The following is a 25,265-nucleotide window of genomic DNA, read 5'->3' as shown; positions in this document are numbered from 1 at the left end:
AACAAATATTTAAGGGTTAGCAATCGGTACAAAATATGGCTCCCATATGTGGAATGCATATTACATTATAACATAGAAAAGTCATAGTTTATGCTATACCTCAAGTCTAAATCTAACCCTAGGATATTCCATTTATAAAATTAACTTTAAGTAACATACCACAAGAGTAGTAAATATTATGGTCTGCTGAAAGACCTAGATGTTAAATCCCATTTTCCTCATGCAAGCTTTGTGTTCTTCAATAAGTGATCCACATTCTTCTTCACCATTTTCAATTATGCTAAAAATATAATTTATATTATTTCATAATAGCTAAAGCTTAGATTTGGTACTTAACCATATCAATGTTTTAGTGTTAACTGTTATAATAGATCATATGATGCAGTCCATACAAATTACATAAGGATTTCGTCAAAAACTAATAATAACCTTACCAGGCATCTCTTGCTCTTTTGGTTTCAGGACAAGCGCAGCATGGTTTCAGCTTTGGTTTTTCAACATTAGCTGATGGCGGTAGCTCCGGAATCTCTGCTGATTTTGCACTAGCATTACCCATTATTATTATTTTTAAAGACTGCTTACTGATGAATAATGATCACAATTGACAAAATATTACGAAATTACTCAAAGGACATTTGGAATTTGTATTTCGGCGTGACTATGACAGTTCACGATCAAACTTCATAATTGACACTAGTAGGTAATTTTGACAACTCAACAATTAAAATTTAAAAACAGTCTGTTAACTGTCAAACAAAAATCCTATCGTACAATGTATGATAGTAACTTCTAATTGTCATAAATAAAATAATGTTATCATTACCTTCCATTCCAACGACTAGACATAGGCATTAGGAGTAACGTTACTGCCCACGTATTATTTATGTTTTATATAACATCGATTACATGAACAATGATATGCAGACAAATAGGGTAACAAGTTGGAAAGGCTCTCTAGGTAAAACGAAACACCTGCCCAAGATAAGATAATAATATCGCCTTGTATATTGCCTCTTGCTTCAAGGCAAAACGTAATTATTATGTATTACATTAATAAAAACGTAGGGGAGAAACGATAGAAATAAAACTAGCATTATAGACCTCAAAATTTAATGGATAATTTATTCAAGCAAAACTTCAAAAAAAACAAGAAAAACTTAAAAAGCAACTGCCATTTCAAATCATTTCCAATCAACCAGCGAAGAAATAATTCAAAATTTCGTTGATACCATAATCATTTAAACCATTGCATAATCAGTTGTTAAAATGGAGGAAAAGCTCATGATTAAAATGTGAACTTAAAAATATAAAAAAGTAAATGGAATGTCGCATAATATCGTGGTGTTAAAAGAAATAATTAAATGAACGCAAATATTATGCGCCAAAACATTACTACAATACTTTGATTAGATTAGTATGTTAAATGTTGTTAAAATCAAAAATGCACTTACAACTAAAAAAATATGTTATCTGATTAAAATACGGCTCAAAGACAAAAAATGCCGGAATTCTCGGTGGTCATGTGATTTAATCCAAAGGTGACGTATGATTACCAAATGTCATTGATTCGCCATCAATTTGTTATTTTTAAAAGCGAGTATATCGTAAAATCGATTATGAGAATATAGCCAAAAAGTCTCGAAATATTTCCTTTTAAAAATAACGTTTATGTCCTTTAGATGAAACATATTTGAATTCAATATGTAATCAAAAGAGCTGATTGGCTGTAATTCGACGTTGGTGTATAATCAAAGTTTAAAAACGTGATTACAATTGTCGCAGATGAACTAAAGAAAAAATCATAATCAAAAGATAAAACATGCTATTAAAAACTTAAACTACACTTAACTCTATGGCCCAAGGCCCGTATTTACTTCAACAATTATTGTCTATTCGAGACTAATACACGTCTAATGCGCTCTTAGAGCTACGATTAAAAATTCTATAAAATAACAACAATCATAGACTACAATCATGACAGTTACACGGCCATAGATTAAACTGTCAAATACTCCATTTCATCAGTCTTGAGCATTGAGGCCCGATTCCATTTTCAAATTTAAATTCCATTCATACATTCAAATGGAATCGGGAATGAGATCGACGAATCGCTATTCGTTCAGCAGTGGTATCGGATAGTTGAAAGGTCTCCGATACGGCTTCTGGACGATAGAGAAATACTTATAAATAAACGCTTATGGGACACTTTAGTCTTGCTTTATTTTAGGCAGTCTATGTATTTAAAGGTCACAGAATCAATGTAAATATGAAACCAGCTCAAGTCTCATAAGCGTTTTGGATCCGATTTTACCAATTGTTTTTAGAAATAGCGTTTGTATTGTACTGAGGAGGTGAATTTATTAAGTTGCGATTGGGAGTTACGCTTCCAGATGTACTCGCTTGTTTTTGCAGCTCTGAAACAAAATTTACATTTTAGACACGCTAAATAAATTATTTTAATAATCCAAGTTAGTTACACGAGTAAGAAACGAACAGGTCACATAGCTCGTTAAACAGGAGTTGTCAAAAATGGTAACCGAATGGCTCAAAAACACAAAACAAGGGCTAAACAAAAAAGCGATCGGCTTGCGAGATTTAAGGCTGGCAAATATTGGGTGATGACGACAAACAATAAAATAGAGCTTAAACATTTCAGCTTAAAAAAATTATATACATATACAACCCTTTTATATTATGTTATATGGGAGAAAATTATTATTATAACACGGTACTTTTATAACGCATTTCCAATATGAAAATACGTTATACGCAATTTCGGTTCCCCATATAACGCTGGATTGCACACGTTTATATGTACTGTGACATTTATAATGATTAACATATTTCATTCATAATATAGATTTTTCTTGATATTCGATTTGAATCTTTTAATGCGTTATATGATGTCATAATACGAGAATACTATACTACAACGCGGAACCAATCTACTGTGTATATGTAAATAAGATGCGAATTATTAATATTATTATAGTCTGTCTGTCTAGTCTAGCTACTCAAGGAATTGAATGTTTCTTTGTCTCATAAGTTTTACCTTAAAAGTAAGCTATGGGGATTTCAACATGATATTTCTAATTAAAATATTAACAGTATTAAGATAAAAGGTTCACTAACTTGCAATTGTTAGCAGCATCTTCCTGCGAGCGCCGAAGGCAGTCACTCCGATCTCAATCAAATCAGCGTCGTTCAGTGAAGCAAATGTGGACATATCCAACTCGTGGGTTTTAAACAAATCTATAAAATAAAACACCAATCAGTATAACAGAAAGCCCTCACTGTCACTACCAATAGCAATACCAATGAGTTTACGTTCCGCGGTCCCAAGGCGACATCAGCGCTACGGATATTAAGAGAACTACACCGAACTTAAAAACACCTTGGAATCGGAATTGCTGTTAAGTTACAGAGTAAGGGACAAGGATTTAGAGGTCTGGAGGCCTTGGGGACTTAGATTAGTGAAGACATAATTTATTAATTGAAGTGCACTACATCATTTATAATTCTATATATTCTAAAATACATGAAAATTATAGTTTATATAAATAAATAAAATACAATTAAAATATCACGCTTCGAATTTTAGTTTCCACTTTTTTACTTAACAATGCGGATAAGATACCAGACAACAACATTTTTATTGACCAGCCTACTACCAAATATGTCAATTCCATATTTACAAGCATGCTACGTCATTTATTGGACTTATCTGTGACCGTGTCGTGTCACGTGCAGTGGCGGATTTTACTCACCCTAAGTAGGGGAGCAGCCTAGGGAAAATTTGGGAACCGATATTTTTTGCTACCTAATAGAAATCAAAAACATTTCTGCATGACGGTTTTCTGATGTTTTAGATATAGAAGTGAAAAGAGCGAAATTGCAGAAAGTGTATTTTCTCGTTCCCTCTATCAAACTATACGTGAAAGTCCCGCTACTAGTGGGAGGCGAACTGGATGGTTTGTGTATAATTTTGTGTCATATATAAAAAAAAAATTATGTGTAAAATTACGTGCAAAAAAATTGTTGCATTCCAGAAATATTCTAAGACATGACTATTGCATAGAAAAGGGGGACAAAAACTTTACATAAGGGCTGTAAAGTTGAATCTTGAATTGGTGAATGTGACAAATCATAAATTATAAACTAGTTATTGTACTCCATAACTTAAAGCCATATTTTATACAGATTTCTCTCTCAGTATAAAGTTTTATTTGTAATATCAAATAGTCCATTAGATAGTTAAAAATATATTAATTAAATTTATTAGTCCCGACAAACACATATGCATAATTCAACTATATTAATATAATTTAAGCCTACTTACCGATATACTTCTGCAGGCCAATGTCTTGCAGCATGTCGTAGAGCTGTTGGTATCGGCACGGCTTGGTCTTCGGTGGGGTCGCACAATTATCAACTATGTTCAGTCGCGATAGATCCAAAATGTTGTGCTGTTTGTCAGGCTAAAATAGTTTAGCATTTCGTTAATTTAGGTTTCGAAGCCTCTTATTACAGGACGTCATGTCCCTGAGGTGAAGTCGAATACCAGCAGTGCAAAAAGAGACTTTCTGTCTATGTGCGCATGTAACACTCGATGAAGGAAGATTACGCGTCACATTTTTCCGTTACGCGCCATATTTCTATTGTCCCTACCACGGTTGATTCGAAGAGATTCGAAGCCATTAATAACAAAAATATATAATAACAATGATAGTAATAATTATATTACAATTAATGAAACTCTGTAATAATCTTATTAGTAATAAGGTAAAATAAAATAATTGTATTATTTGTATTCATGTCTATGATAATAAAAGCCTTTTGTTAAACTTTATCTAATTTAACTTTATTTAACCAATTTCTGTAAAGATGCATATAGTAGATCATTTTTTGTAAAATAACGTCATAAAGAAGTTTCACTTTTTACGTGTGTACACTAAGTACACGCGGACATTTTTTTTTTTTAAATTAAATACAAATAAAAATAAATTACACAACTAAGCTATATATCTATTTCCTAATCAGTTTGGTTCTTGCCTCCGCAGATAATGCCCTCCTGGGACCTCTAGGTATCTCATACTATATATTATATATTTTTTCAACATTATCGTATTGACTTGGTACTGTAAGGATAACGAACGTATTTAGTAAATAAACTCACAGTGCTATGAGAGCTCTCTGGTTCAGCTCCGTTCGAAGCGGGCATGGTGTTGCTGAAATAATGCCCGGACCATCTCGTTGTGGGTACGCGATACCCGCTGCCTACATTTTCGCGCATTGCCTGTTGGAAATAGTTAGTAAAATATCCTTTCGTTGACATATTTATGGTATCTTTTGTGTGTGATTTCAGATTAGGTGATCACGTCATTTTTTTATTGATAGAGTGCTCAAATTTTCATCATTTTTTGTTCAGGAGTTTTAAGCTATTGTTAAATGTATGTATGTTAGTCTACCAGTTTTAATTAGTAAAAACAGCTATAGATAATTCAGTCAAAGTCAAAAATCATTTATTCATATAGGTAACACAATGTACACTTATGAACGTCAAAAAAAATACATTAAATCCTTCTAATTTTACATTTACTGCCAGATCTCAATCAAGGGCGTAGAACGCAAGAGAAGAACTGGCAATTAACTCTCCGCCACTCTTTTAATCGCCAAGTTTTGTATTACACAACGTTTGTGAGGAGCTGCAACCATTACACCATGTTACATTTTAAGTTATTAATAATAATAAAATAAATTAAAAACAAAGATTTTTCCTCTATCAGCAGGAGGCATGGTGAAATAGGAGCACGCACTTTCATTCTCGTGGGAACAACACGCAAATACATAGTCAAAAATAACTAACACCACCCCATACACGAATTCAAGTCCGACCAGTCACCACAAGTAGACCAGCCATCGGCCCCCTAGCCATATTTTATCGAAAGAGACCCGACGCATGGACGCCGCCAGCAGTTTTTCATATTTGGTTGGATAAGTTTAATAAATATATATATGAATAAACCCAGGTACCAAGTGTTGACAGTTAAATTTCTCATATGTTATAATCTAAAAATATAAAATTTGCTTGTTCATCATAGGAGTTGAGCTTATGAAAAGAATTTCAATATTAACTTCACCTTATTAGCCTCCTGCTGGAGTTTCCGGTACTCAGAGAGCGGTGAGAGCTGTTTTATGGTCTCCAAAGTCTTCTTCTCGCATCCTGGAGCACGACGGTCGCTGTTCTTTAGCTCCAGTATGAGGTTCGCTAGTTCTGTCGTGAATAAAATATTAATTTTAAAGTTCTGACAGATTTTTCTAGTTTTTGACAGTCTTTTTTTTGCTTTTTGATAGAACTATATTGCAAAAGGAGGTATTTGTTTTACAATATTTGATCTTTACATAGCATTCTCTATAGACAATTTGTTACCTTGTTGCTGTGAGCGATCGTTTTCTGATGACTGGGCTGGACTGACCGCAGATTTGCTGATGGGAGACACGGAAGGAGACACCACGCTGTTCTCAGCCCCGGCTGAATCAAATATTTACGATTTAGTGGTGGACAGCAGTGGTGCGTTCGAGTACCTATCGGCTACTACTTAGTACTACTACTTAGTGTACACACGTAACAAGACTTTATAACCTTATTTTTCGAAAAATCTACTATATGCAACTTTACAGAAATTGGTTAAATAAGATATAGTTTAACAAAGGGCTTTTATTATCGTAGACATGAATACAAATAATACAATTATTTCATTTTACCTCATTACTACAAAGATTATTACAGAATTTCATTAACTGTAATAGAATTATTACTATCATTGTTATTGTTATTATATATTTTTGTTATTAATGGCTTCGAATCTCTTCGAATCAACCGCGGTAGTGACAAGAAAAAAATGACGCGTAACGGAAAATGTGACGCGTAACCGAAAAATCTCACTTAATTTAGGTAATTTTTTTCCAACGCCAATAAAAAAGTTTCACTTCAAAAATAATGTATAACAGCCTGTAAAGCAGACTATTACGTATCATTAACGTTATATATTGACGTACAAAAAAATCCATTATGCATAACTCTAAGGTTCCAAAAACTAACACAGACACAGATATATAACACTCTCAAATATATATTTGTGTGTATATACACACATATCTAAATACATACATTCACGCAGGCTTGTTTTGTTATTTAAGACTTTATCTTTAATTAATAAATTGTTTTAAGCCTCTGCTCATAATTTATTATGGTTATGTAGATTGATGGAAATCAATACCTCTCTTTCTCTTATATTGCAATGGGGCATGAAGCAGACACATTTCTACAATTCTAATACATTATGCCTGACCATCCCCACATTTGTTTTCCATCTTCATAAAGCTTCATAAAGCCAACTCCGTGTGATTGGACTTATAACCTTATTTAAATAAAACATACCGGAGATATTCTGCGCATCTATGGAGACGGAGCTGCCGGTAAAGTTGCTCTGGTATCCGCTGCTGCAGGCGGAGCTGCTGTTCAGCAGCTGAGTTAGAGATATCTAGAAAATCACAAAAATGATGAAAATATACAACAAACTTTTTTTTAGAACATATGTATATAGAAGTGAAGAAAGTATATCGTCGAAACTCTTAACTGTCGCTCATGGACACTCACACTGCCAGAAGGCTCGCAAGCGCGCTGCCGGCCTTTTAAGAATTCTTATGCTCTTTTCTTGAAGGACCCTAAGACGATTGCCTGAATGTTAAAGTATAATGGAGCTCATTGCAACATTATTTAACTTTAAACATCGCGTACGTTATTGTTAAAATGGCCAAAGTTATAATATATGTACTATAAAACATAAATATGGAAAATGAAAAAGGGCTTTTTGCGTTAAAATTCTGGATTATTGTTTAATGATTCTTATAAAATAAGGGATAACGTTATGAAAAAGTGTAGCAGTTAAAAAATATAAAAATAAGTCATAAGTATCGCAAAACGGCGAGAAAATGCGGTCAGCGTTAAAGGTATTTTTTTATTAATTTAAAATTATTTTTATTATTACTATATACTTTACTTTGTACATTTCATTGTTTTATTTTATACATGTTTGTTATGTACATGTTTTGGCTTTATTTAATTAAAAAATAAATTATGGATATAGAAATGAAAATCAATATAGTAGAATTGTGGTACGACTGCTTTATCTCGCCAAAATACAAAGTATATAAATACTTATAGTTTTTTTTAATATGATCACATACCGCGGCACATGTGGCGGACACGTTATCTTGCTGTTAACCTCTTGTTAATCATTAGCCAGCTCTTTCTATATGAGATAATAATAAGAATAACTTCAAAATTAATATTAGGTACAATATTTAATAAAACCAATATATATTTTTTTATACCATAGACGTTATTTATACAAATGTTAAATATATATATATATATAAATAAAAATATGTTATTTTGCGATTAATTTTTAATTGCTAAACGCAAAACTCGAAGACGGCTGGACCAATTCCATGGAATTATTTTTTATATACCTTAAACTCTGAGGAAGGTTTTTATTCCGGAAAAGCGAAGTCTCAGTACAACATAGTATCATGTTGCATTTGTTGGTATGTAGCTAATAAAAAGGTAGACTCTATAAAAACATTAAGGCGAAATGAGGTTCGTGAGTTAATGCGTGACGGAATTAAACTTGAAATGAAATTACAAATATATCAGTATGTTCTAGATTTCTAAAATATCACCCGTTGCGATATAAATACATCTATGCTGTGGAATGTCTTGAGCAAAATCTCACTTTAGTTAATATGTGTTAAACGTTCTATATGGATAAGTTAAAATCCATTGTTACAAAATTTGTATATATGTATAATTTAGTTTTCTGCTGCATTGTTTTTTATAACACCGTGCGCCTGTTTTAATTTAGTATAGTAGTTTTCGTTGTTCACATAAATAAATGGTCTTCACGTATCAAGTCAATGTATACAATATATTGTAAAAACTATTTTAAAACGTATGAAGATTTTTGCCCGTTCTTTTCCGTATTAAACCTTTTGGAAGGGACAACTAGTATTTTTTTAAATAATCTAATATATATTATTTAAATAAAGGATTTGACTTCATCAGTCCATAGAATTATTTATGATTAGAAATATTAAAATTTTATACATTACACGAGGAACCATTGTTAAACGCTTTTATTAGAAACAACAACAAATAATAATGTAATTTCGATTTAGATTCAGCCATATTAACAAGCTGTATTCTGGGTATCTACTGGCTCGAGAAGATCTCTAACGAGCAACTTTGGGAGCGCTACTGAAAAACCCCGATTAGCAGATCAAGCAGGCCATACACTCCGAAGGGACGCTATTCATATTCCCAAGCAGGCAATGATTGGAACCCGCAAGGACAGCGGAAGCGTGGCCGTACTAGGCAAACCTGGCGCCGTACAATAGATGAGACAAAGAGAGCCGGAAATACTTGGAGAGAGGTGAAATACGAGGCTCAAGACCGAACAAGTAGGACTCACTGTGGTAGGTAACTAGTGAAATATAGTTTTTTTTATTATTATTTGTATCATATGATGGACATAGCAATAGTTGTATCAAATAAAGTAAGCCACGATATCCACACAACGTAAAAATCGTTGGAATAAGATGAAAAGTGCTTCCATTGGAATAATAATACATTATTAATGTAAGATTTGCAGATAGGAAACTGCGTCACTGACTGCAACAAGAGCGTAGCGGAGGCGAGATGACGGACCCCCACTCGCCTATGAATATATATATATTAGGAAATTTATTAGTATATTATTATATGTACTTGTACAAAGTGTGTGGATGATATTGGAAAATTTATATACATATAAAAATATAAATTTAATAGTTTGAGAAAGCTCGTTAATATAAAAAAAACATGTAATAATCTTGCACCAGGCGGATCCCATGAAATAGAGCCCTAACAAATGTCTTCTGCGAGACAAGATAAAACAAATTAATATGGAATTATTTAATGAGAATCAATTGACTCACCCATCACGTGGAAAATGACTTCGTATATTCGTTTTCGATATTCGTAAATGAGATCATGAACAATGTCTAAGCATTTGAGGAGCGCGACTGTTCCGCGGTGCTTTTATAGGCGCGGGAGAACGCGGTTATATATAGAAGCAAATATGCGTCCGCGCACTTCGGAAGCGACGAGACGCGACAAAGGAACATAGTTATAATAATAAAATTGTAATGAAGAGCAGTGACCTCTTCCAGGATATTAAAATTGTTATCTCTCACTCATTCCCTAGGTCTAAAATCAGAAATATCTTCCAAATTCCTTCTACAATACCCAACCTAGGAGTTCCAGGCATCTCTCTTTCGAATTCTTTTACGTACTTCACGACTTTAACGTATTGAACAGTGCACATTGAACCTAATTCAATGTTCTGCTGAGGATTTTTTAATTTAATTTTTTGATTTACCAAAAATGTCTGCTAATTAATTGTATGTTTTTTTTTAAACTGTTTACTTCAATTGTCATACATTTTAGATGGAAGATTTTGTAATATGCCATAGAACATTTTTGTCCCATATTCTTGCAAATATATTATTATCAGCAAATGTCATTAATTATCATATCATCATAATAACTTAAGTTATTGATATTTGTTGTCAAAACTTATGGACTAAATCAGTGTTTCCCATGCTTTTTGTGTCATACCCCTTAACCTTGATGCCCCCCACCCCATGTACAACATATATAATTTTTAAAATCTAAAATTGAATTGTTTACTTAAGAATCACTCAAATGATAGTTCAGGAAGAAATTACTTGGAAAAGGAAGTAAGTAGGTACAAAACATGATGAATGAAATTACAACTATAATACATTTTGGAATAGCTTTCTTAAGTATCAAATTGGCCCCCTGCGGGGCGTGGGCCCCACAATGGGAAACACTGATCTAGATACTCTCCCACATTCTATGTTTTTATGGTTCAAATTGAATCCTACTTTTATTTTAAAATTAGGAGATTATCAATTACGAAAATTACATTTTTTTTTATTTTAAAAATCTTTGAACGGCGACTTTTTATTTAAAATAAGTCCTAAACGAAAATCACAAATTTCCTGGTCAGTGCTTTAGGTCTCGAAGCAGGGTGAGGCCAGGGAGGGACACTTTTAACATTTACTGTACCTACTTCCGACTGGCAATGCCCTTGCTCAGGGAACAGTCTGAATTTCATCAAAATCAGTTCAATGGTTTTTAAGATATCCACGTTATTCTGGTATACAAGTAATTATTGAAGACGGCTTAAATTGCCTAAATGTAGACTCACCGGTCTGCTCTCACAGTTGGGTGGGTGGGAGCTGCCAGGATACTGCTGCATCATGCTGGTACTGGAAACGTTGCTCTCGCCGTTGCCGGATATCGCTAATTTATCATTTTTAACGTATTATTGACTTATCGGCTTACGGACATGGGTCGTAAGTTCGATTTTGGACAAAAAAAAGAGAAAAATGTTAGGCTTATTCATTCGTCAGGTTATGAATTAAAAGTTGAGTTTTTCTAAAATAAAATAAACTATATATATACCCCATACCCCATTGGGGCGATCGGCATTAAGTAAAAAAATCTACAAAACATGCAAATCCATCCAAGCTAAAAATCCCCCACAAATGTATAAACAGTCTTACAGTTCCAAGGTCCCTGATAAGGCGCAGAGGGGCTCGGCATTGGGTAATGGAACTGGCTGGTGCTAGGCTGCGGGGACGGGATGAGCCAGTTGCCGTACACCGGGATGGCTGGAGACATGGGTGCCGGAAACCCGCCGGGCGTAGGTGGGTGCTGCCCGTACATCGGACTGCCGTAAGATGACAGATCCTGGAATAACGAGACATTGTATTTTTAACCAGTGTTTGGTCAGTTAGATGAATTTGTTATCAGTAACGGACACTTTAAATCTTGTTATGTCGCGGTCTGATAGTGGAAAAAATATATTAACTAGTCCAGCCAAATCTTTAAATAATCAGCGGCACAAATTGCATCCTTTTGGTTGAATGTTTTTTACAGGAGAATATACATCTACCGAGTTGCCTATCAGAGTTTGGCCGCTAGAATTTTTAATAAAATTATTAAACTAACTGCTGTGGTCTCTGGCCATGACCAGCGCTGTAGAACAGCTCTGCTCCTCAGCATAATGCTGAGCCAGGGCCAATTACAACCACAGCACACACGCATTACACAATTAAACCTTTTTCTTTAAATAAATTGTTATCTCTCTATTATTATTCTTTTTTATTTTATTTTATGTGTGTGTGTTTTTAGTAAATGTTATGCCTATGTCTATTATAAATTGATTTTTGAGAAAACATTTCGTTCATTTGTTATTTAAATAAAATATCGTTTACATCACGGCAATTTGCATAAAGCTTTTAGAATGCGTAAATGATATGATTTCGATAATTTATACGTTCACAACGTACATTTATTATTTATATATAAAATAGTAGCGATTTTTTTCTATTAATTATCATATATGGGTGCCTTATTAAATCTGGGCCTAAAATAGGGGTTGCTTGCTGTTAAAGATGATAAATATTGAAGGTAGAGTGAAAGAGAGTTAACGCATAACATCATTTGTTAGACAAGGATAGCGAATGCCGGCTGTGCGACGTTCTTAATTAAAATATACATACAAATTTGCTTTTTAGCAAATAACCGATGAGTGCACTAATCCTGAAGCCGGATCTTAGACCATTATTTCATAGAAAAATGTAGATGATCAGCCCTCTGACTGACACGTGTCGTTTGTTTGGTTTAAGACATCCCGGTATCCTCACGACGTTTTCCTTCACCGTAGGAGCAAGTCTAAATAGAACTATTATATAGATTGGCACAACCGGGGATCGAACCTAGGTCTTCAGGGAGGAGAGTCACGCCCTTCACTATGATAACATTGCCCTAAGTTGCTCTTGCGATTAGAAAAAAATACGGTGAACAGATTGTGATCAAAATAAATGCAAGAACTATAATTCATATGGAAATGATATCGTGACTAAGGATAATGTCTTTCTCAAACAAATTCCTTTGCGTTCATATCGTAAAGTGATTTCGTCTCAAGCGTAGTATATATTATATATATAGAACAGTGTTGGCCTAGGTTCAATCCCCTCCGGTGCACCAATGGACTTTCTATGGGCGCAAGTAGCATTAGCTCAAACGGTGAAGGAAAATATCGTGAGGAAACCGGCTTGCCTTAGACCCAAAAAGTCGACGGCGTGTGTCAGGCACAGGAGGCTGATCACCTACTTGAATATAAAATTGACAAAGGATCATAAAATCTCTGGCCCAAAAATGTTGACTGTTTTATGTATTTAATACTATATATAGGTACCTATAGTAAAATAAATATACTAGAATGGAATAAATATATTCTACAGATGTTTAGCAGCTGAAAATTTACTATATTTCTCAGAATATAATATCACGAAATATCATGTATCAAACTACTCATATGACAATAATTATGCGGGTACTGTATACAAATGTAAAACATTAAAAAATCATACAATCTTTATATACATATAACAGGGAGCAAGTGATCACAAGGCTCACCTGGTGTTAAGTGACATCGCCCATGGATACTTAATGCCAGAGGGCTCGCGAGTGTGTTGCCTTTTAGGAGTTGGTGATTTTGCAATAAATTTGAAATTATCCCGGTTACTGTACGGATTCTCACTGAAAGATTTAGTAAAACAAACACGAAAATCGACATGAGTGACGACAATTATGAGTTTCCAACAAGATATTTACCCTCAAAAACGGTGAACAAGGAGAATTGGTGGCGACGCTGGAGTGCGACGGCGAGAACGGATTGAAGGGCGGAAAGTTGGGCATCACGTTCGTCAGACTCGGGATGTTGTAGCTCTCCGGTATCTCGGCGTTCAGAGACGCCTCGCGCTTGCCGAGTAGCTCGCGACGAGCTTCGTAGATGTCGCCTGGAAGATCACAGATGAGGAATTAAACTATTCTAGAGTACATTTAGGTTGCTTCTTTTTAATTATAAAGTATCCCTATTTTTTAAATAAATCATTATCGATGTTAGTCTTATTAGTGTTTATTGAATGCGTAGATCAAAATCATTTTATAAGAAATCGGAAAGTATCCCGAATTTCTTAAAAGCTGGAGTGTCTCAATACATGTATAATAATAATTTATTTGCATGAATATGGTACACATTATTATCAAACTAATGTTAATTATAATGTTTCACTCAAACAATAATAATAATATTTATTTATTTTTTAAACAAATTACAGTTATTTATTATTATAAATAAATAATTGTATATCTCCTATTGAGGGAAATGCTGCTAAAGGTAAGAGTACCTGTGTTACAGGTCATCAGGACTCCACCACTTCGGATCGACAGAAGGTCTTACAAACTAGAGTACATGTATGTATACAATTATTAGTATAAGGGAGTGTTTTACGTAACGCATTTATCCTTTTCTAAAACGTTACGATGCGGGCTGGGGATTGAATTACACGTTATTGTTAATATTATTTTCTACTTTCCAGTACTTTACACCACATAATGGTAAGTTTTAGATTTAAAGAGCCACTGGAGTTGGTCACGAAACGTTTTACTATTGGAAACAGAAACGTTACGGTGCGTTTCATTAAGGGGGGGGGGGGGTCAAGAATCTCTAACAGGTTGCAACATTAACAAAAAATTACATATAAGGAAACCACATGGTATGTACCGTTCCTGTATCATCAGGTTGCTTTAAATAATAGCATATTACAATAGAATACAAGCGATATAATGACGTGCTAATTGCTATATACCGAATGAATACAATTTTAACAGTCAAAGAGAATGGCTACTTCTGGCTATGCTCTCGGGGTGTAACTCCAACGATTTGGGAAATCGTCACAGTTATAAGTGATCTAAATAGATCACCACGCTGATAATTCTAACAAAGCCTGAGTGAGCTAAATATACAGCCCTGGCTTGTACAGGGTATGTGTCTGTGTATGTATGAATCTAATAAACATTTCACTATTATAACATAAATTATTACCTAACAATTAACATAAAATTTAGAGTCAACTTTATTTTAAAGAAAAAATTTTTTACCGGATTGGAGCTATGCTATGGATATAAACTTATAATTATGTTTTGCATAATTTAAAATTTTTCCGACGTTTATAAGTTTATATAAATACATAGCTTCAATCCGGTAAAAAAGTGTTTTCTTTAAATGTGTAAAAGCTATGATAACAAAAGACTTATGTCAACTTTATACTAAACTACTTTATTACGGTTATTTTAACGGTATGTTTTTCTGTATCCTCATAGTTTAGGTCCAGTAACCACAGTGCAACCGTGTTCGTGCACTCATATTTTGCTAGAGGATATATGAAGAGGGAAGTGTTGACCTTATTATATAAGTAATCCCCCAAAACACAATCACGTAATAATATAATAAACATATTTTATGATACTGTATAAAATTATTTAAAAAAAATTACATACCAGCACATCTCTCGATGCCCTTGATGACGATAGAAGCAATCCCTTGCTTGAGCTTCCTGCGCACACTGATGTAGACGTTAAACTTATTCATCAGCTCCGTGACGTTGTCGTTTTCGAATCGTTGCGACATATCGTCTGGGACATCGAATATCACCACCAGGGGGAGGCTTCCCTGTAAGAAAATGGATTTACAGAAAATAATATTGATTAGGTAAGTAGTTGGTATTCCCGGCGACTGCCTCACATCAAAGTTCCCCAAAAACGTAAAAATCATGGTTGGCCAAACCTAAAAAAAAAAAAAAAAGTTTGTACTCTACCCCCACTAAACAGGCCGTGTGGAGTCGAATGCACTCACTCCTGAAGTGATAGCTCTAACCGTTCCAGAGGTAGCTTTCCCAAAACCCTTGCTAATTACTTACTAATCACCACCTTATCAGCTACGAATCGTTATCTACTTTCCTACATTCACTAACCCGATCTATGGCTCTAAAAGAAAAATAGAATAAACTATGTCTAACCTAACCTAACCTACGGGTCTAAGCAAACAACAATAAATATACCTAACCTACATTAACACCATTATCTATAATAAAATTAGATGTAAGGGTTACATATTTAAATAAAACATTTTTATTCCAGGTATTATTCTTTTATTTAAATGTCCATTATATTTCTATACAAATTTACTAGCACCGTATCATTGTTCTCTGAGTCACACGTAAAATTTCTCTAAAAAAGGAAGTCTTCTAATCTCATTCCCCTGAACTTGTAATATATGTATACCAAACAGTACTCTCCGCACACCGCCGATAGGTAATCCTGAACCGTAAGGCTATTGTATCTCCACATGCAACAATTCCTCCTTAAAAATCCTTCTATTGCTTCAATAGGGTTACGTCCAAACGAATCAAAGTATTCCCCAAATCTTTCAACGTTTATATGAATAGCCACCCAATGAGACCCCGGCTGTGAATCAGGGTCAAGATTGCATATGATAAGTGCTGGCACCTGAGCATACATCGGCAATCGATTTGAAGGATATACGTTGCTCTGGAGGCTGGGATGTATTCTACGAAGACTCATTTGCACTTCTAGTGTGTTCATACTTTAATACGCGTTTACTCCCCTACTCTTTCACTCTTTTACTGACTACATTTATTACTATCAATTCATATTTGTACCAATATATTTAAACACACATAATGTGATCTCAACATAGTAATGAGTCTCTTTGTAAAAAAAGTAATGAAGGTAAATAAAAACCATGTCATATTCGATTACATTATATTTTATTATTCTTAATATCATAATAATTACATAAGTGATTGCTTAACTACTATAATCCACACATACATTTCTGTTCTTATCTATTTCTATAATATTTGAAAACTCTGCGTAAACTACACAGTTAATTGTTTCAGTCAATGCGCTCTCGAATCTTACTTCCATTCTTACACTACCATGGCGTACAAGATTCCAATGCACATTAGAGTTAGCCGACAAGTCAGGTGTTAAATCAAAAGCTAGTAAACAGTACCCATTTGAATATTGCTCCCTCGATATTCCATTACCTTCGTTAAGAAAATGTATACCGGTGCCTGAGTACAGGGTGTGGTATGCGTTAGTAAATACATCGTTTGGAAATGATGGTTGTAACGCTTTTGAAGGTATCTGTTGACCATCTATATATAGGCTAAATGAGCAAATACCAAAATTTTCAAAGTTGAAAGGATTTTTACCATAACTACCGTTGAATGCTGTATTATTCACAAAACCTATAATACATCTCTTAGGAACCTGTCCTAAAATATACTTCAAAAGTAATGAAGGTTAATAAAAACCTCATAAGGTTATTCGTTTATATTTTCATATTCGTAAATATATTTTATTGTTCTTAATATTATAATAATTATACGTATATGTGGTTGCTAAACTACTAGATACACACATTTCTGTTCTTATCTATTTCAAAAATATTTTAAAAATGCAATGACTATTAAGATTGCAAAGGGTATTTAGAGTGCCCTTTGTATTTATTTTCCACATTTTACTGATAGGTATGGATACTTGTTCAAACATGCAGTCGAGTTGAATATCGTAACTAGATAATGATATCCATTACCAGTCTATATAACCCGATACTTGTAGAAAGATTTAGTATTGTGCTCTAAGTTCGACAAAAGTGAAGTGGTTGAAAGTTTGAAATAATAAACAACAATGGAGGTAAGTTATTTATATTTTTTAAATTTGGTTTCAGTAAATTCTTTAATAATTCCTATTTATTTTTTGAAACGCATTTTGATTTGTTTATGTTATATTACAGTCTTCATACAACCTGAAAGATGTGGAAAAATGTTTCAGACCATATAATTATTATAATTTATCTGATGATGAAGAAGAGGTTTTAAACATAACAGAAAATAAAAATAAGAATACCAATCGTTTAGATGACTTTTTTCTTCAAGAACCTGACCGGAAGAAGAAAAAAACTAAACTTTCTTCAAGTGTTGGCCGTGCAGGGAAGGAGGGAAGCATATCATATATGTCGACTGATAAAGATGATGGAATGGACGCTGACATACTTGTGAAAATGGAATTATATAGTTTAAAAAAGTTGAAAGAAATCCCAGTGGCACAACATTGGAAAAATGCAGATATTCGTGTTAAATATTACATGAAAAACGATTCCAACATTGATGTTCAGATAAAGGATATTTTATACAACATAACAAAGGGGATATCCGAGGAAGATAGTATAAAACGTTACAGTTTTAAAAATTAGTTTCATTTAGTTTCTTCATGCTTCAGATTTTAATACCATATGTTTATATAATTAAGTAATGTTTCAGTTTTTAGTATAAATACTATGTTGCATTGTACAAAGTCAATCATTGTGCTTTTTGTTGAAGACCTTTGCGCATTAAGGTTAAAAGTGTGAGACAAAAAACAGTTGTGAAACGAATACATATATACAATGTCTCAAGAATGTGTTAGTGTTTTTTTTGATGAAATGTATCATGAATTTGAAAGATTATCCATTGATACAATTGAACTTTTCAACGTTTGTGATGAAATAGAAAGAAATGATTTAAATCACCCATTTTATGATCAAAGAATGATGGTGCTATGTGATGAATTCGATGGGAAACTGTGAGTATATTTAATAATCATATTATATATATATATATATATATTTTTTTGATTTCTCTATTTGCATTTCTAACAGTTAAATATAATAAAATTTGTATTCGATAGGGTTGATCAAATGGGTCGTGGAACCAAAAGGAAAGCAGCTGTTGATATTAACTCTGCTGACATCAAAATAATAAAATCTGGATCGAACATGCATCTTTCACGGTCTTCACAAGAGCAATCAACATCGAATCAAGGTAATAATTTTAACATGAAATTTTGCTGTATTTGTAATAGAAATGTTTCCAAAAAATATTTCGCTAATCATCTAAGGAGCAATGCACATGAAAATAATGTAAATAAAATACAACATTCAATAAAACCCAATGTTAAGATAATTGAGACTGCGTTCGGTAATAGAATAATAACTTATAGAGTAACTTCAGAAAATCAAAATGATTTACAGTTTGAGACACCAGAGTTATTTCTTGCATCAGTCAAAGATACAATATTTACAATAATAAATAAATCTATAGAAGATCATACAATTTTAAAAATAAATTTCATTTTATATGGTGACTTTGTTCAGGAGACAAAAAACATTAACAACACTTTTGATTTCCAATCAATGAATTTTATTGTTTGTATTGGTGATGATTTAAATATATTTTATACAACTCTCACGAAATCTCTAATAAGCTATATAAATTCATTCGAGCGAAAGGATAGTGGGTGGAGTCTGAAAAAATTTTTACATTTGGATATGAACTTAAATCAATTTAACCCTTTAAGAGGAAAATCCTTTATTGAGTTACCACATGATATAAAAATAAAAAAAGCTGTGATCAATGTTAAAAACACTGATGACGCATGTTTTAAGTGGGCACTGTTATCTGCTTTATTTCCAATTCATAAGAATTCGGATAGAGTATCATCATACACCAAATTCAGTCATAAATTAAAGTTCGGTAATATTAAATTTCCAGTTAAATTAAACGATATACACAAAATTGAAAGTCTTAATAATATAAGCATTAATGTTTTTGGGTTAGAATATAATGAACAAAGAAAAAAACATTGTATTATTGGGCCATTGTATTTTACAAAGAATAAAATGCAGACTCATATAAATTTACTATATTTGACACAGGGTATAATCGGTCACTATTGTTATATAAAAAATATGTCACGATTAATAAGTAGTCAAGTTTCGAAATCCAAGGAAGCTATATATCTATGTGACTTTTGTTTACAATATTTTTCAACATCTGAACGTTTAAATAACCATCAAATAAATGATTGCAGACATATTTGTACACAAATACCAAGCTTAGATAAAAATAAAAGAAATTGGTGGGGTGATATTGTTTCTGAATGTAAATTAAGTTTTGATAAATTTCAACGTAAATTGATGTTACCTTTTGTTATATATGCAGATTTTGAGGCTTTTTTTAGTCCCTTAGCATCATGTTCAAACGATCCTTCAAAATCACATACAATAAATGTACAAAAACATAATGTGTATAGTTTTGGATACTACATTAAATGCTCATACGATGATAAATTGTCTAAATATATAACATATACTGGTGAAAACTGTGCTTTAAAATTTATGGAAACACTGAAAGATAATTTGACAACAATTGTTAAAAAAATTGGTTTCCAAAAAGTTGCTAATAAAATATCACCAATACAGCAAGATATACTTAGCAAATCTAATCATTGTTATATTTGTGATAAAATTTTGTGTGGGAATTCAATGATTTACTACGATTGGTTTACTGGGGAATTTGTTGGGGTCATACATAAAATTTGTTCAGAAAAATTTAGAGTACCTTACACTATACCAGTCTTCTTGCACAATTTAAGTCATTATGATGCACATTTTATCGTACATGCCTTAAACTTTGATGAAGGTCAGGTAGAAGTTCTCCCACAAAATAAAGAAAAATACATATCATTTTCAAAGGTTCTTAAAATCAATAACAGTAATGTAACTTTACGTTTTGTGGATTCCCTAAAAATTTTACCCAGCTGCTTAGATACTTTAGCAAAAAATTTAACAAAGAATAATTTTAATGAATTATCAAAATGCTTTCCCAATTCAGAAGACTTTAAACGGCTGACTAAAAAAGGTGTATTTCCATATGAATTCATTAAAGATTTTGATACTTTAAACTACAATCAACTTCCAGATCTTCCACACTTTTACAGTACTCTTACAGATTCCATTATTTCTAATGAAGATTACAACCATGCCAAAGATGTTTGGAATCATTTCAATTGTAAAAATATGTTGGATTATTCAAATCTTTATTTAAAAACTGATGTTTTATTGTTAGCAGATATTTTTGAAAATTAATTAATAAGTGTGTTTGCATTAAAACGTACGATTTAGACCCGGCTCATTACTATACAGCACCTGGATTAAGTTGGGATGCTATGTTAAAACATAAAACTTTCTGATATAGATATGATTGCTTTTATTAAATCAGGAATTCGTGGTGGTGTTTCGCAATGTAGCACTCGCTATGCAAAAGCAAATAATGTTTACATGTCTGACTATAATGCGAAAGATAAAGAGTCATTCTTAATGTATTGCGATGCCAATAATCTATATGGTTGGGCAATGTCACAATATCTACCTACAGGTGGTTTTGAGTGGGTTAGTGTTGATACAGATTTTAATGTTAGTTGTTCATCGGATATAGGTTTTATCTTAGAATTAGATCTGGAGTATCCGGTGGATTTACATGATAAACATTCAGATTTACCTCTTTGTCCAGAAAATATACCAGTTGGGGACGCTAAGGAAATTAGATTGATTCCAAACTTAAAAAATAAATCCAAATATATTATTCACTATCGAAATTTAATTCAATGTTTGAAAATGGGTTTAAAATTATTAAAAGTTTATAGAATATTAAAATTTAAGCAGAGTCCATGGTTAAAGAAATATATAGACCTTAATACACAATTAAGAACTCGAGCTAATTCCGATTTTGAGAAAGATTTCTATAAACTCATGAACAACGCTGTTTTTGGTAAGACTATGGAAAATATTGAGAAACGAGTTAACGTTAAACTGTTAACCCACTGGGAAAATAGGGGCAGAGTATTGGGAGCTGGGGATCTAATTGCTCAACCACATTTTCACAGTGTTTCAATATTTTCTGATAGTCTTGTTGCAATTCAATTAAACAAAATGAAATTAATTTATAATAAACCTATTTATCTCGGATTTTGTATATTAGATATATCTAAAACGCTGATGTATGATTTCCACTATAATTACATGAAAGAGAAATTTACTTCAAATCTGAAACTACTGTATACAGATACTGACAGTCTCATTTATCAAATATTTACTAGTAACTTTTATAATGATATAAAGCCAGACATTTGTACACATTTCGATACATCAGATTATGATCCAAACAATGTTTTTAATTTTTCTCAAGTAAATAAGAAAAAAATAGGTTATTTTAAAGATGAAAATTGTGGTAAAATCTTTACAGAATTTGTGGGTTTGCGATCAAAAATGTATGCATTACAGGTAGATAATAAAATTATTACTAAGGCTAAGGGTGTTAACAAATGTGTCAGAAAAAAATTAACGTTGGATAATTATAAGTCGTGTTTGTTTAATAAAAACGTACAGTATTGTAAAATGTATCGGTTTAGATCATTAAAACATACAATTTTTACACAGGAAATAAATAAGGTGTGTTTATCTTTTAATGACACTAAGCGGTACATTTTACGAAACAAAATCGATACGTTACCTATAGGTCATTACCAAATCAATAGTATGTAATTAAGTTAATCATTATTGTAAATATAACAAATTGTTTTTATGTAAAATAAATTTGTTTTGTACATGTATAATGTATAAACGTGTACATTTAATTGTGATATAACACTTACATTTTTTGTATATTTCATATAAATAAATTGATTTTTAAAATATCAACTTAGTTTTATTCCTTTCCCTGAAGAAGACAGAAGTCAAAAAATAATGATTCATTTTATTCATCCCTTTGCTGCCATCGTAGCAGGACCTAGTGAGCGTGGAAAATCTAACTTTGTTGTAAATTTCATTAAGCATAAAAGTAGTATATGTAATGAGATTTTTTTAGAAATAACATGGTGTTATGATGAAATGCAGCCGCTATATAATATACCCAGAGTAAATTACCACCAAGGACTACCGGAATTGCATATGTTTAATGGTAAAAATCCACATTTGATTATAATAGATGACTTAATGAGGGAATCTGATGGTCGAGTTGTTGATATATTTACAAAAGGTAGTCACCATAGAAATTTGAGTGTTTTTTATATAACCCAAAACTTATTTCATCAAGGAAGAGGACAGCGCGACATTTCACTTAATTCAAGTTACATTATTTATTTTAAAAATCCCCGTGACAAAACACAAATACGATTTCTAGCTAGACAAGTTTCACCGGAAGATACCAAGTTTATTGAAGATGCTATTAAAGAAGCTCATGGTTATTTAATGATTGATTTGAAACAAAACACTGATGATGCTCGCCGCATAAAATCTAAAATATTTGAATCTAGTAATTTTTGTACAATATATGTTCCTATGAAAAGGTATAAGTATCTTTGTAAACAGCCACTCTAAGTCAGTAATGAGCCATGTATCAACGAATAACAACGCATGAGGAATTGTTATCAGCTTTACATAAATTAAAACCCAAACATCGTAGGATATTATTGAAGTCTTGTAATAATCAAGAAATTAACTGTCTATGTGAATGTATTCACGATGTTTTACAAGGAAAAATACCTTTAAAAGAGAATACAAAAACAAAATTAAAAAAAGCTAAAAATCTCTTACGTAATCGGATCAGTAAAGGAAAAAGTTTTGAATACAGGAAAAATATATTAATACAAAAAGGAGGGTCCTTTCTTCCAATAATTTTGGGTACAATTCTAAGCACCCTTGTAAGTTGTTTTAATAAATCACAATGAACACAAAAAAAATGCTTCTTGTTGAGCAAGACTTTATTGATAAACTGAAACATCAGAATGAAAATAAAGCAACACCGCAAAGTAGATTGGATTTAGAAATGGAAAAAATTATATCAAGTAAATTGGATGATCGCGAAAAATGGGCGCTTTATCTACAAATTTTACAAAGATACTTACATTACTCCATGGAAGAACGTCAACCTCAAGAAATAACAATAACTGAAAAGGTAATAAATGATAATACTAACGAAAACCGTAATATCAATAATATAACTACTAGTGAAAATGAAAAAATGCTAAATGTTAAACAACCCCCAACGGGTGAAGACATCGCATATGGGTTACAACCAAAATAAATATTAAAATTAATTCCTAAAACTTATATGAGGAGGGGTGAATTATTAATGGATACAATAGTAAATTAAACAGATCAATTGCAATGGAATAAAATTGGAACAGTTTTCATTAGTGGACAAGAGATACCAGGGAGTAATATTATAGATTTAGTGAATGACATCTTACGACCCTCGAAGAGATCCGATCCAATCGGTTCGGAAATATTCGCCAAGTTTTTAAATGATATAAATACACCGCTAACATACATTGGTAATCTGAAAAGAATCAAATATATATCTGACCTTAATAGTAAAGATAAAACATTGATTCAAGAATCACCAACTGAGGTTTCTTCAACTCCAACACAATCTAAACACATCAACAAATTGAGAAACAAAAGTGATTGGGAGAAATGGACCCCGTATTAGAGTTAGATCGCATCTATTATGATATATCACATCCAGCCCGTTACAGCAGTGTCAATAAGTTAACAAAGGCAATGAATGGAAAAATCTCAAAAAGTGATGTTTCGAAATGGTTGCAGTCTCAAGAAAACATATACATTACATAAACCGGTTATAAAAAAAATCCCGCGTAATAAATATATTTTATCAAATATTAATGAATTGTGGCAAGCTGATTTAAGTGATTTAAGAACTTACATACAATATAATGATGGATATAAATATATTTTGTGTGTTATTGACGCCTTTAGTAAGTATGCTTATGTTAGAGCCATGAAAAAGAAGGATTCATGCACAATAAAAACGTGTTTTACTAGCATCTTTGATGAAGCTAAAACTGTTCCTAGACATATTCAATCAGATAAGAGTACGGAATTTGTATCTAAGGATGTCCAAACTTATTTAAAACGTAAAAATATGAATTATTACACTACAAATAATCCAGATATAAAGGCAAGTATAGTAGAACGATTTCAGAGAACATTGAAAATGAAAATGTGGCGTTATTTTACACATAAGAATACTTATCGCTATACAGATATTTTACAAGATTTGGTTAGTTCTTATAATCACAGTGTGCACTCTAGTATCAAGATGAGACCATGTGATGTTAAAATGGAAAACATTATGGAAGTTTGGCGGAATTTATATTATGATGAAAAGACTTATATTTCAAGTTTAAACAAAGTACCTAAGTTTAACGTTGGTGACTATGTAAGAATTACAAAATACAAACATGTTTTTCAAAAAGGTTATGAAAGTAATTGGAGTAATGAAATTTTTATCATTAC

The 25,265-nt window shown here is 32.3% G+C and overlaps 1 protein-coding gene and 1 long non-coding RNA gene across 4 annotated transcripts in view; one reads left to right on the top strand and one right to left on the bottom strand.

The window, feature by feature from the left end:
* Positions 1 to 1,101: 1,101 nt before the first annotated feature.
* LOC123712998 (protein bicaudal C) overlaps positions 1,102 to 25,265 on the bottom strand; it is a 38,338-nt gene continuing 14,174 nt past the window's right edge. For all 3 annotated transcript variants that reach the window (XM_045666449.1, XM_045666452.1, XM_045666451.1), the window contains exons 11-21: positions 15,542 to 15,713; positions 13,814 to 13,998; positions 11,695 to 11,881; positions 11,337 to 11,431; positions 7,442 to 7,544; positions 6,431 to 6,532; positions 6,141 to 6,274; positions 5,177 to 5,296; positions 4,340 to 4,478; positions 3,133 to 3,252; positions 1,102 to 2,414 (exon numbers count right to left, since the gene is read on the bottom strand). In XM_045666449.1, coding sequence (XP_045522405.1) covers positions 2,308 to 2,414; positions 3,133 to 3,252; positions 4,340 to 4,478; positions 5,177 to 5,296; positions 6,141 to 6,274; positions 6,431 to 6,532; positions 7,442 to 7,544; positions 11,337 to 11,431; positions 11,695 to 11,881; positions 13,814 to 13,998; positions 15,542 to 15,713 — 1,464 coding nt within the window. In that variant the 3' untranslated portion in view covers positions 1,102 to 2,307. The remainder of the gene's footprint in view (positions 2,415 to 3,132; positions 3,253 to 4,339; positions 4,479 to 5,176; positions 5,297 to 6,140; positions 6,275 to 6,430; positions 6,533 to 7,441; positions 7,545 to 11,336; positions 11,432 to 11,694; positions 11,882 to 13,813; positions 13,999 to 15,541; positions 15,714 to 25,265) is intronic.
* LOC123712999 lies at positions 17,569 to 17,955 on the top strand. The gene is made up of 2 exons (XR_006754150.1): positions 17,569 to 17,764; positions 17,865 to 17,955. It is a non-coding gene; the product is annotated as an uncharacterized LOC123712999 (long non-coding RNA).

Source organism: Pieris brassicae, chromosome 8 (genome assembly GCF_905147105.1).
Source record: "Pieris brassicae chromosome 8, ilPieBrab1.1, whole genome shotgun sequence".
NCBI classification, from domain to species: Eukaryota; Metazoa; Arthropoda; class Insecta; order Lepidoptera; family Pieridae; genus Pieris; species Pieris brassicae.
This window is presented reverse-complemented; position numbering and strand designations above follow the sequence as displayed.